At 41.5% G+C, this 11,941-nt stretch overlaps 1 protein-coding gene across 3 annotated transcripts; it reads right to left on the bottom strand.

The window, feature by feature from the left end:
* Positions 1–735: 735 nt before the first annotated feature.
* On the bottom strand, positions 736–11,804 carry LOC123767721 (protein lines homolog). Of its 3 annotated transcripts, none has more exons than XM_045757662.2 (4): positions 11,320–11,804; positions 7,742–7,812; positions 3,521–5,286; positions 736–1,165 (listed from the first exon to the last, which is right to left on the bottom strand). In XM_045757662.2, the coding sequence occupies exons 3-4, from the start codon at positions 4,987–4,989 to the stop codon at positions 826–828; spliced, it is 1,809 nt and encodes a 602-aa protein (XP_045613618.1). In that variant the 5' UTR covers positions 4,990–5,286; positions 7,742–7,812; positions 11,320–11,804; the 3' UTR covers positions 736–825. The 3 variants fall into 3 exon arrangements, with proteins under 3 accessions (XP_045613618.1, XP_045613620.1, XP_045613619.1); XM_045757664.2 differs by having other exon boundaries at positions 11,598–11,804; XM_045757663.2 differs by lacking the exon at positions 11,320–11,804 and adding an exon at positions 10,504–11,107.
* Positions 11,805–11,941: the final 137 nt, after the last annotated feature.

Here is an 11,941-nt window from a genome sequence, read left to right as displayed (position 1 = left end):
CAAATTTAGTTTTATATATCTTGTAATCCTTATGGAAATATTGGTTTTTCACTGTCGGGAACAGGAAGCCTATTCTTAGGCGTATTGAAGTCTACCTAGGCCAGCTACCGACCTCCTTTAGGACGCAAGCCACAACAACTGTCTAACTCCCAGGTAAACAGTGGCAGCATGTGAAAGAAAACATGACCAACAGTCTCTACCATGCCTGTGAATTAAAGCCAGATGTTCATTGCAGGTTTTGAAGGCTTCATGCCTTCACATATTTTAACACTATTCTCACTGATAATTGTCCCACTCTGCTGTACCTGAAGCTCTTGGCCTTATGTCTTTCATTTACCTGGCAATGTTCAGAATTTTTTTGTTTAAGCTTTTACAATAGGTAACATGAGTGGAAACAGGTCTAAGGACACACATCAAGTCTGAGGACATATGGAAGACAATTTTTTTAAATAAAAATATAAAAAATTATAATTTAGTCTACATACTAGTAAGTTGAAGAGAAAAAAGTTTGTGAATGAGAATTAAGAGTAGAACTTGAAGAGTGCACGAGTAAATATGTGTAGGGAATAGTGTTACTGACCTCCAGGTACACTATGGTAAGTTATAACAACAACAAATGGTGTAACATACCCAGTAATAACGTGTCGACGATATACTGTACTCAATACCAGCCTCTGCATTACTGGGACTGAAAATATGGCAGGGGGTAATGTGGGGCAAGAAAATGTCCCAATAGCAATTCTAAATATATACTTTCTCATAAACCAATTACAGCAATTCCTGACATTAATACATAACAAGTACTCCACCTCAACCTCGACCAGACTAATGGTCTCCAACCTCGTACAGTTCCTCACATTTTTGTAGCAACTTAAGAACAGGACTTATATTGTACGGAAAGAGATTTTTGGATACCAGACGGTCAATGGCAAAGCGGAGACGAATCAGGACGGTCATGACCTCCTCCAGTCGACGGCCACAGTGAGACGCAAATTCGTGCCAGCTGCGACGAATAAATTTGAGGTAGCGAAGCAGGTAAAGGAGGAAGGATGTCTCATTTGACACTAAGAGGTCAAGTAGCACATCATGTTCCAGGTAGATGGTCTCGAGGAACACGAGGAAGGTGGTGTGAGGGTTGACGCAGGCATGAAGTTCTGGTTGCTGCCTGCAATGAGAATTTATGTACACTATTATAATGTTTTTAAATGTTAACTCTGGTCATTGCCCGAGATGCCTTCTAACCCATGTACTCTTGTTCTTCCACCATACATTTATTTCCTCCAAGTATATATACTCTATAAAAACTCAAGAGTTTTAATTTATTATCTGCATCTTTAACTATCTTGTCATCATCTCAATACACAACTTTAAATTGTCATTAACATTCTGAAAACAGAATTATGATAAATAAGATAGAAATGAGAGCTGCAGCTCATAATACAGTCATGATTACTGACTAGATCATCAGTCATCCATCACACAATCTCACACATCCACCAAAGTATTACAGTATTCTAAGCATTATTCTGAGTACAATATTCCTTCTATGACCAATACTGTACTTTCAGTCAGAACCCTGTATGTTTACCAACTAAGCAAGCAGTGTTTGTTTTTACAACACTGGAGAGTGCAGGAGCAGAAACTTAAATCATTGAATCTTGTTTGTAGGCCAACAATTCTCACCACCACAGACAATATTAAGAGTCTCATTCTACATGTTTTACCCAAAATAACATTTGCAATCAATTTACATCAGGATCCCAGTTACTACTGGGTGCATGGGGTAAATGAAAAAACAATGCCCAATTGCTCTCACCATGCTTATGATTTAAATCTATGATTTGTCTCGTGTAATGCAATTGTGCTATCAATACAGTTAGACTTCTCTCCACATAAAAATATAGTATTATAGTGTAACCTCAAAAATACCCTAATCAGTATTGTAACAAAAACTTCAGAAATCCTCAATGTGGGTGGAGGGAGGATAATGTGGGTGGAGGGAGGACAATGTGGGTGGAGTGAAGACAATGTGGATCAGGGTGAGAGGTTGGTGAGGATTCTTTTACTTTCTATATCATAAAACATTTCTTTCTGATGTCGGGGGGAAAAATTCTAATCATTCGAAGTAAAGAAATATTCAAATGTTAAATTCTGAGAATTTTCAAGTAAACTATTTGTAATAGATCTCTCAGTATCATATATATCTTCCTAGTCCATAAAAGGCCTTAAAATGTTGCAATGGCAAAAAAGGGTTCCTACCATAGATGTCAGTAAATGGATGCAGATGCACCTGACATGGCCCATAGTATTGTAATAATGTGCAGGATGGCAGCTAAAGCTTTCACAAATTTTCTAATATGACAAATGAAATTTGTAATATTGCAAAGCATATTAATTAAAGCTCCCACAGGTGACATGAGCACAATTGGTCCATGTTTTGAGAGCAACCGAAGCAGTTTAAGGATTAATACATTTTCCGTGTACGTTAGAACTGACAAAAATATGAAAACAAAAGTTGCCACTGTACGAAGTCTTGTACTGTACTCAATAATGAAAGTAAGCTTTTTAAATTTATTTAGTTTGTCATCACAATGTTGAATTCTTCAAATTAACAAAATTAAGTTGCCATTGAGCTACACTAGACCTACTAAATGCCAAGAGGAGCCTTAGCTTTATGATTGCATACAAGTCAAGTAATGTACAGTATTCTGGTAATATGTTTCAAATCTATAAAATAAAGCGTTCTCAAGAATCACACAAATCATAAACTTAGAGTCCCGGTAGTACAGTCGGGTTCGTTCTCAACTCACAATCGGGAATTTCAGGTTTGAATCCCGGGTAGAACAAAATTGGTTGGGTGTGTTTCCTACGACGTAATGCCCCTATTCACCTAGCAGTAAATAGGTACCCAGGAATTAGTTAGCTTGGTGTGATGTTACATCCTGGAGAGGGTCAGCAGTTTGACCTTGGGGGAAGGGGGAACCTCAATATAAGCTTAACATATATATAAACCCTGACTGCCTGTTTACCCAACACAATGAATTATTATTATTACTATATTTAGAAATGTGTAAAATAACTGTTACTGGACTACATTGTTCAGTTTCGTTTCTGTAGCACCCAGTCTTGTCAAATTGAAGCATTTTATGTAACAAGTCAAAATGACGAGGCATCGATGATACCGAAAGGAAACCTATCGAGAAAAACAAAAACATCACAAAAACCATAAGATACCTCAATTAGAGAGACTTAATAACAGGTACAAATGACTGGATTACAAGTATTCAGTGCTACGGCAAAACCTGAAGTGTGTTTTCACAAGAATAACCCCTGCCTGATTTGTACAAAAACTGAATCCATAGCAACACCTCCATAATGTAACATTTCAAAGTGAGCTGGTAAATTTTGAAGAAACGCCAGTACTCCCACACGTATAAGTATTATTATTGCATCAATGCAATAATAATAATAATCTTTAAATTATTGAGATTTAAAGCAGACTACTCTAATATTACAGTACCTGATTCGTATGCCGAGACCAGTGAAAATGTCGAGGCCACACACCATGGACTCGACCAGCCAGTCATCTTGATCAGCAAATAGACGCACCATCCACTCTGCCATTGGAGCCTCAGGGTGGAATGGCAATTTGGATTTCACAAAATCATCCACTTTGCGAACAACTTCTCTTAAACTACGTTCAATTATGGCCATATCTACATCCTCTGATCCAGAGCCACCAGATCGTGAGGAATTCTCAGAAGAAGAATCGCACCGAGTTTCTTTCACTGTGACGGCTATAGCTTTCAGCACAACTAATACCACTTTGTGTAGTATTGTTCGGTCACCCTGGTCCATGCCACTTGCTGTTCCTGAGCTGGGTCCAGCACTGGTGTCCATTGCAGAGCTTTGATTTGGCTGTGATCTGTTTCCCGCTGACCCTCCACAAGGCACACACTCCAGGAATCTACGATCCTTAACAGCACGAATAAGGAGGTGAGCCAAGTTACAGGGCTCCTCTGCTAATACGTCCTGGAGAGCCAGCGTACTCCCATAACACAAGACCTCATTATAAAGATCAAGCACTTTACGCCACACCACAGTATGTGTATGTCGTGTTAACGGAGTCATAAGACGTTCTAATCCTGAGTAAAATTCCTTTGTATCGGTCACTGACAAATTAGCTTTCACTGATATTAAAGACTCCCATAGTGTTAAAAATGACACAATAACATGTTCTCTTTCCATTGTAAACTCATTCACTAATTGTGTTAATCTTGCCACCAGAAGAAACCACTTGCGGTCAAGCTTCTTGGTTGCTACGTATTTTACTTCATTTGCCCCTTGAGTATCTGCTGGGGTCAAAGTAATCTTTGCACATTCAGGGGGCTGACCTGACTCTGATTCAGTTCCTTCTAAAGGATGTTCATCCAGGTCCTTCCATTCTATAACTCTCCTTACAACTTCAATTGAATGTCCAACCTCTATTAGGTTAACTGAAGTAGCCAAATTCTCAACAAGCTTTTCTAACACTAGCTCACTAGCACGACCACGTAACATAAGTAGTAACGAGGACAGTGCACGTGAGGCCGAGTAACTCACATACTTATCCTCAGAGGCCACAAAACCAAAAAGAATATCCAGAACTGCACCTTCATTATCTGCTCCTGCAGCTACCACCTCACTTATGCGAGAACACAGCACGCCTCGACTCTGCTGTCGTAAGGAGACTTCAAAAAACAAAGTAAGCATGCTGATGTAAAGCAGTGTCTCGTCTCTCAGCCGCAGCATATGGGCTACTGGATGAGAAGAAAAACAGTCGTTGCAAACAGCTAATGTATGGAGGATGTCGGGCAGCTGCAGGGAACAAAGACATTTGCGGATCAACTGGGCATGAATGATCTCCAGATCCCTCCTCGGCAGCAGCTGCCCCCCACTGTCATCCCCAGAGGGGGGCAACTTTGCCCTTTTCTGCTGAGGTTCTACCATTTTCACATGGCTCAAGATGATCACTTCACACTAGCATGGTTTCTGTATCTATCTCGAGTTCGGGGAAGGACAAGCACCAACAGCTGAAGCACGTGGGCCACCTCCATAGCACCCGCTTGGAGAGCCCACGCACAAGGACAGAGAAGCCCTCGCCTCTATGTTGTCCTGTGCTGTGCTCAGTGGCTGTGACATGGGAGGGATCCAAGGTCATAATCCCTCACTGCTCAGCACACACATGGCTGCCTCCATACTCCCCATGGTCCCAGCTACTGCCATGAGGCTGCACAAAACATAATCCTGAAAGATTCACTTTAATTAGTACAGTAACTGAGGTTTATAAATACAATTCTGTCCATTGAAAGAGCATAATATTTTCTGGAAGATAATAAACATAATGACAATATTCACAAGACAATAAAAATATCATCAAAACTACGTCAACCAATTTCCTGAACCATGGGCTAAATGGGAAGTATTATTTAAAAAAAAAAAAAAAAAACACACACACATATTCCCTTTTACATAGTAATTTCAACCTCTCTCAAAATATATATATATATATGCAAGACATCTTTGTAGAACTGATGCTGTACTGCATATAATAAAAACCAAAATAACAACATACTGTACTGCATTTCCAAAATATAATTAAATGAGGCAAATAGTGGAAACAATTGAAAATGAAAACTGGATAGTCATGGGCCATATACCAAGACCCCCCAGAAACACACCGAGCATGTGGTGGTGTAGACAAACCTTACCTAATAACGTCAGGCCATTGAGAACCTACTACAATCTGCCTTCCTCTTTGAAACAATGTGAGCTTGGGGATTAGAGACTGACCCAAAACTAAGAGATGTATACAGAAATCAAAGGCACAAAACAAACAAAGCATGGTATTGCTTGAAGGAAATTAGGCATTCTGGGGTAAACAATGCAAATTGCTCATTGCCATGGGGTAAGTACTCTGCGATGCAACCAACTATCACCAAATAGCAACCCAGATGACTCAGAGTTCTAAGTCAGCCTGCCTCCTCACTCTGGAGCCACCCATTCCCATGTGGAAGAAGTGAACAATGCATTGACTGGGAGTACTGGGGGCCTATTAGAAAAGAGTATTTCATCATATTCAACATTTGATTTCTATGAGGGACCTCTAAGTAGCTCCTTGAGCCTCAGTAGCAGCGACCAGCATTTCTGGCAAACAAAAAAGGATTAATAAGAGAGAAAAGAATTGCCAGAGAGGAGGGCACAAGGCAGGACATCAAATGTATGCCAAATGGTCAATAAGTAACAAGAAGCCAACACTTCTGGGCTGACAGATGCCTCAAGCCAGATATTAGCTTTGGACATAAAATATTAGTAAAATAAAATGGAACAAGAAATATTAGATTCAGGGTTAGCAAACAAGACCTTGACTCCACCAGCATGAGTAGATTGCAAATAAAACTGCACAGTGGCCACAGAACCGAGAGTATGATACACCCGTAGCCAGATAAACCAACCATCAATGACCAAAAGGATTTTTTTTTTAGAAGGCACTTAGTCTCAGGTCTTTAGTGTCATTCTTAGCCAAGCATGATGGAGTCTGGTACAGAATCAGATGGGTAAGCCATAACAACCTGGCAGAAAACACATACAAGAAAATAAACCTCACAAAGACAAAGGGACTTCGGCCACCCAAACTGTCACCCAGACAGGAAGGCATGTAGGGAAAGCACCTTGGCAAAGCAAATACCAAATTCAATGGATCACAAAATATCTGTTATATGACCAAAGTGCCCCTTTGGCTATAGTACAAAGCACCTGAAACACACAGGAAGAGGGTCAGCAAACAAGGCAGGTCTTTAATTAACATGTGCAAACAAACTGTAAATACCTTTTCCCCTTTTAATCACATGAAGTTCCCAGAAATATGGTAACTAGAAGGAAATGCTTTTATAGAAGTAGCAGCCTTCGGCACATGTATGGGGTATAAGGAAACACAAGTTAACACACACCAGGAGGCAACCATGGCCGGGGTCCAAGCAAAATGGAAAGCTAGCATACAATGTGTGGGTGGCATAATCCAAATCAAGAAGCAGAAATAATAAGCAGAATAAATCTCCCAATGGAAAGGGAATTATCAGGAGGGAAAGTGCTAATCCTATTACGAACTACAGCACTTAGAAGGGATCAAGATAAGGATTTGGGATGGGACAGCAAAATTCCCGAACGCCCGACCACTTGGTCGGTCAGGAATTGAACACGTACCTGCATGAAGCGAGACCATCGCTCTACTGTCCCTCCCAAGTTATTCTCTGGGAGCCACTGGGGCTCCATCATGAAAGGGATTTTAAAGTATTCAAAATAACACCTGTACATTTGTACAGTGTGGTACTGTCTACTCTCTATTCCTTCGATGTGCTGAACATCCTCACACTTAATGTATTTATGTGTATGCTACCGACTAAAATGTACAAAATGAGGAGCTCAAGCTGAAATACAAGCAATTTGATTTGTACATTTTTCTTGGACTAATAAGCATCATAACTGAAAGATTAGGCGAGTCAACAAAGATACGTTCATTTACATTTAGGCAAAAGCTTACAATTTAAAGTTGTCAGATCTGGATCACAAGAAAAGGCTTCACAGTGAACCACCAAATCATCCACATCAGTATCTTATCCCTTATCTGACAACTACACTTGAAATACAAAAGCCTTTTCAAAGTAATGTGTAATGTAACTGAACATTTAGTTAACATGCTTACCCTGCCTCGGTGAGAGCATTACATGTGGCACTACTGCGGCTGTAATCTTGCTCGCATCTTTCGAGTGAAACCTGTAATACAATAAACATTACAATCTTACTTGTATGCCTAGATTTACATACAAAAATCTAATTATAAAGAACAGAACTATACTGTATTTAGAAAGAGGACAAAATTCCAAATGAATAGGAAGTAAAAATAAAATATACAATATCCACATCATAATTACAGCATATTCAATTCTCTCACAACTGCTTTAAACTAACGCCATGACTATCACGATGATCACAAGTAACAAACTGACACTTCTGGAACATGTTAACAAAAACAAAACAAAAAATATTTGTATTATATCTGACCTCAGAGCAACTGTAATTTATACTGTATAGTTTTGGAAATACAGTACCAATTAAAAATGGGAAGATACACTAAACTCATCAATCTTTACTGATCACTAATATTTAATTTAAATTCCTAAGCTCCGGAGATGGTGAGCAGTGGCGGCTCTTCCATGGGAGCTGCAGTCCTCCCACACACTCACTGCCAGGTGTATGACTCCATCAACCTCACACTACAATAATTATAATTACCGGTAATTCATTGTGTTGGGGGCCAGGAAGCCAGTGTATTCATACATGTTAAGCTGATATCGAGGTTCCCCCCAAGGCCGAATTACTGACCCCGCCCAGGATGCAACCCCACAACAAGTAACTCCTGAGTACCTACTACTGTAAAGGGTCCCGGTAGCACAGTTCGTTCTCAATGAACAATTGAGAACTTTGGGTTTGAATCCAGGGCGGGACAGAAATGGTTGGGCATTTTTCCCTTTCACCTAATGCCTCTGTTCACCTAGCAGAGAGTAAGTACTCAGGAGTTTGTCAGCTTGTTATGGGATTGCATCCTGGGCAGGGTTAGTAATTCGGCCTTGGGGGGGGAAACCTCGATAAAAGCCAAAAAGTGTATGAATACACCCTGGCTTCCTGTCCCCCGACAAAATGAATTATTATTACTGCTACGTGAACAGACACTTTAGGTGAAAGGAAATGTGCCAACCATATCTGTCCATCCTGGGATAAGCAAGTAACAAATGTCATAACAAAAAGTCTTTATATGATATTTTCAATATATTTACAATTGATTTTTTAAATTTCCATGAAAATGAGACAAATTGAGGTTTCATGCTCTACAATACTGGTGGGCCACTGGTGGGCTACTGGTGGTGAGCCTAGTTTGAAACTGTATTTCAACTCATTAACCCAAAAATATGAGTTCAGAGAAGTGAACCATTTTCAGAGTGCACTTTGAACTGTAACAACTACATTTGAAAAAAAGTAGCAGCTGTCTAAACATTTCAGGAATTTCACGAACTGCACATGTCATCTGCACATATTTTCCAGGAATTCCATGTTCTACAAATGACAGTTCCCATCATCCATTTAATGAGCATCCCTGCTCTAAACCAAGTCAGGTTGAAAGGGGATATAAGGTCGTTTGACCACAGCATCAACGCAGTCTCAACAGAGCTCAGCTAGAAGCAACACCTCTGATCAAGTGGTATTCTCATAATACAGTAGTCGGCAGAAACAGCACCTCTTACCAGCCTCAATCCCACCAACTGTGACTCGACTCTTACTGTCACTGGCACTCAACAGCTGAGCCTTAGGGCTCTCGTAGTTACAACACTATCGGAATCTGGAATCTCGAGATGATTTTGAGGCACAACGTTCCCACGGCCCGGTCCTCAAACAGGACTCCTGGTTGCTGGACTGGTCAACCAGGCTGTTGCGTATCATACAACAACCATCGCTACAACCATTTACAACAAATACACATCTAATTACCATATTGTGTGTTTATTGTCCCAAACTTTCACTACACTAGTAACCCATAATGTTACAGATCCACTAGAAGTGAGGAAAGCCATTTTAGTGAACATCATATGTGAATTATACTTATTTCATTCATAATGAGAACTATTATGTGGAATTGATTTTAGACATTAATTTTGAGGACAGATTGCAGATAAAGAAATTTACAACTATTGCTCATCTGCAACTAAATTATAAGGATTTTGTTAGCCAGTTATACAATGCCATTCACACTTTGGCTCAGCTCTCAACTCAATATCTTAAACTCTTCACAGCTTAACTCAGCATGGCATATCAAAATAGTACACTCGTGCACTGTAACAGCAAATCAATACATAGCAAAGCCATAGGACAGAGGAAGTTGTTGACCAGACCACACACTAGAAGGTGAAGGGACGACGACGTTTCGGTCCGTCCTGGACCATTCTCAAGTCGATTGTGATGAAGTAGAGACAGGCAATAAATAGGCAAGAGAGAGCTAAGGAGCAAAGTAAGGTGTAGGGGATAGTAGTAATAATAAGAACTGCAGAGGGCCTATTGGCCCATACGAGGCAGCTCCTATTATAACCACCGAATGAGGAGATAGTAATAGGAATAAGAGGACCAAAACGTCGTCGTCCCTTCACCTTCTAGTGTGTGGTCTGGTAACATACTTCAGCCATGTTATTGTGACTCATCGCCTGCACAGAGGAAGTTGTGCCCCCACAACGCATGGAACATGACTTGAACACACTGGTGTCCTAGCCTGCTGGATCAAGTAGTACTCTTCCTAGCAATGAAACTGAAGTTAGGATGGCAATGAACAAGCAAGACAAATGAACAAAAGCACCAATTTTGTAAGGGATTTCACTAGGACAGTATAACCATATATATAATGGTAAATATTACACACACCTTTTTTTCAATACTAATGCACAACATTCTTATGGTGACACAATGTTTGGTGCCCACACATCTGACTCCTGACCACAAACACAGGCATCACCGACTCCAATGTTTAGCAGCTTGTTCCATGGTCGACGACCGGGCCGGGGAGACGCTAAGTCCCGGAAGCACCTTAAGGTATGGGCTAGTACCACCTTCACTACAGTACCAAGTACTGTTAACACCACAATGCCTAGTGCTACCGATATTTCCACCACAGCACCTAGGCTTATTGCTAGCTCCACCGCAGCACTTAGGTCTAGTGCCAGCTTCACCACAGCACCTAGGCTTTGTGCCAGTTCCACTAAAGCTTCTAGGCCTAGTGCCAACTCCAGCACAACACCTAGGTCTAGTGCCAGCTCCACCACATTACCAAGGCTTAGTGCCAGCTCCACCACAGCACTTGGGCCTAATGCCAGCTCCACCACAGCACCTAGGCCTACTGCCAGCTCCACCACAGCACTTGGGCCTACTGCCAGCTCCACCACAGCACTTGGGCCTAATCCCAGCTCCACCACAGCACTTAGGCCTACTGCCAGCTCCACCACAGCACTTGGGCCTACTGCCAGCTCCACCACAGCACCAAGACTTAGTGCCAGCTGTACCACAGCACCTAGGCCTACTGCCAGCTCCACCACAGCACTTGGGCCTACTGCCAGCTCCACCACAGCACCAAGACTTAGTGCCAGCTGTACCACAGCACAGAGGCCTAGTGGCAGGTCCAGGCAAATGCCTAAGCCTAGTGTGGTGAGGAGGAGAGCGTGGAGGGCGCCAGGAGCCACTCACCAGAGACCAGAGCCACAATAATGAAGTATCCCGGAGCGGTTGTTGGTAGTGTGGGCCGAGGTGCTCCTCCACCCCTACACTGGTGTCCTCAGCACACTGGTGAGTGTTGGTGTGGTGTCGGGGGGGGACAAGGGTGTGGCGGGGGGCACCAGGGAGGGCGTCACGCCAGTATGGGAGCAGCCAAGAGCCGCCAGTAATCACAGGGGATAATTGTGATGTTCACAGCCTGGCCTCCATCACACTCAACTGAGAAACTAAACTCGCTACGTTACTCTCACCTCCATCTTTACTCTTAGTTTCACGTCTCCCAAATAAATTACATCATCTTCATAAAAATTTCCACCAATGTGTTCAATTAAATGAAAATTTATATTGGGAGGGTGTAAAAAATATAGTTTTCACTGTGTATGGTTTCTTGTGGTTGTCCACTGCATCCGAAGGAGTTGTCCGAAATAACATGAAAAGGTCAATTGCAATTTCTTTTAGATTATAAAATACAGTACTAGTATTGTGTATACTCCAAACAAGTGGTGTATTAATTATCTGCATCCGTGTGGATGAGACTAACGATGCGCAAAGCGGTTAAGGTTGTGGGAGGTAATAAGAGTTGGGCAGGGATACG

The sequence above is a fragment of the Procambarus clarkii genome, chromosome 67 (genome assembly GCF_040958095.1).
Source record: "Procambarus clarkii isolate CNS0578487 chromosome 67, FALCON_Pclarkii_2.0, whole genome shotgun sequence".
NCBI lineage: Eukaryota > Metazoa > Arthropoda > Malacostraca > Decapoda > Cambaridae > Procambarus > Procambarus clarkii.
This window is presented reverse-complemented; position numbering and strand designations above follow the sequence as displayed.

What these genes read in the sequence shown, in the direction of transcription:
- LOC123767721 (XM_045757662.2), bottom strand. Translation starts at nt 4,989, where the DNA reads ATGGTAGAACCTCAGCAGAAAAGGGCAAAGTTGCCCCCCTCTGGGGAT. An exon ending in GGTCTCGGCATACGAATCAG is followed by an intron (nt 1,166 to 3,520) that starts GTACTGTAATAT and finishes TTCTCATTGCAG; the next exon opens with GCAGCAACCAGAACTTCATG.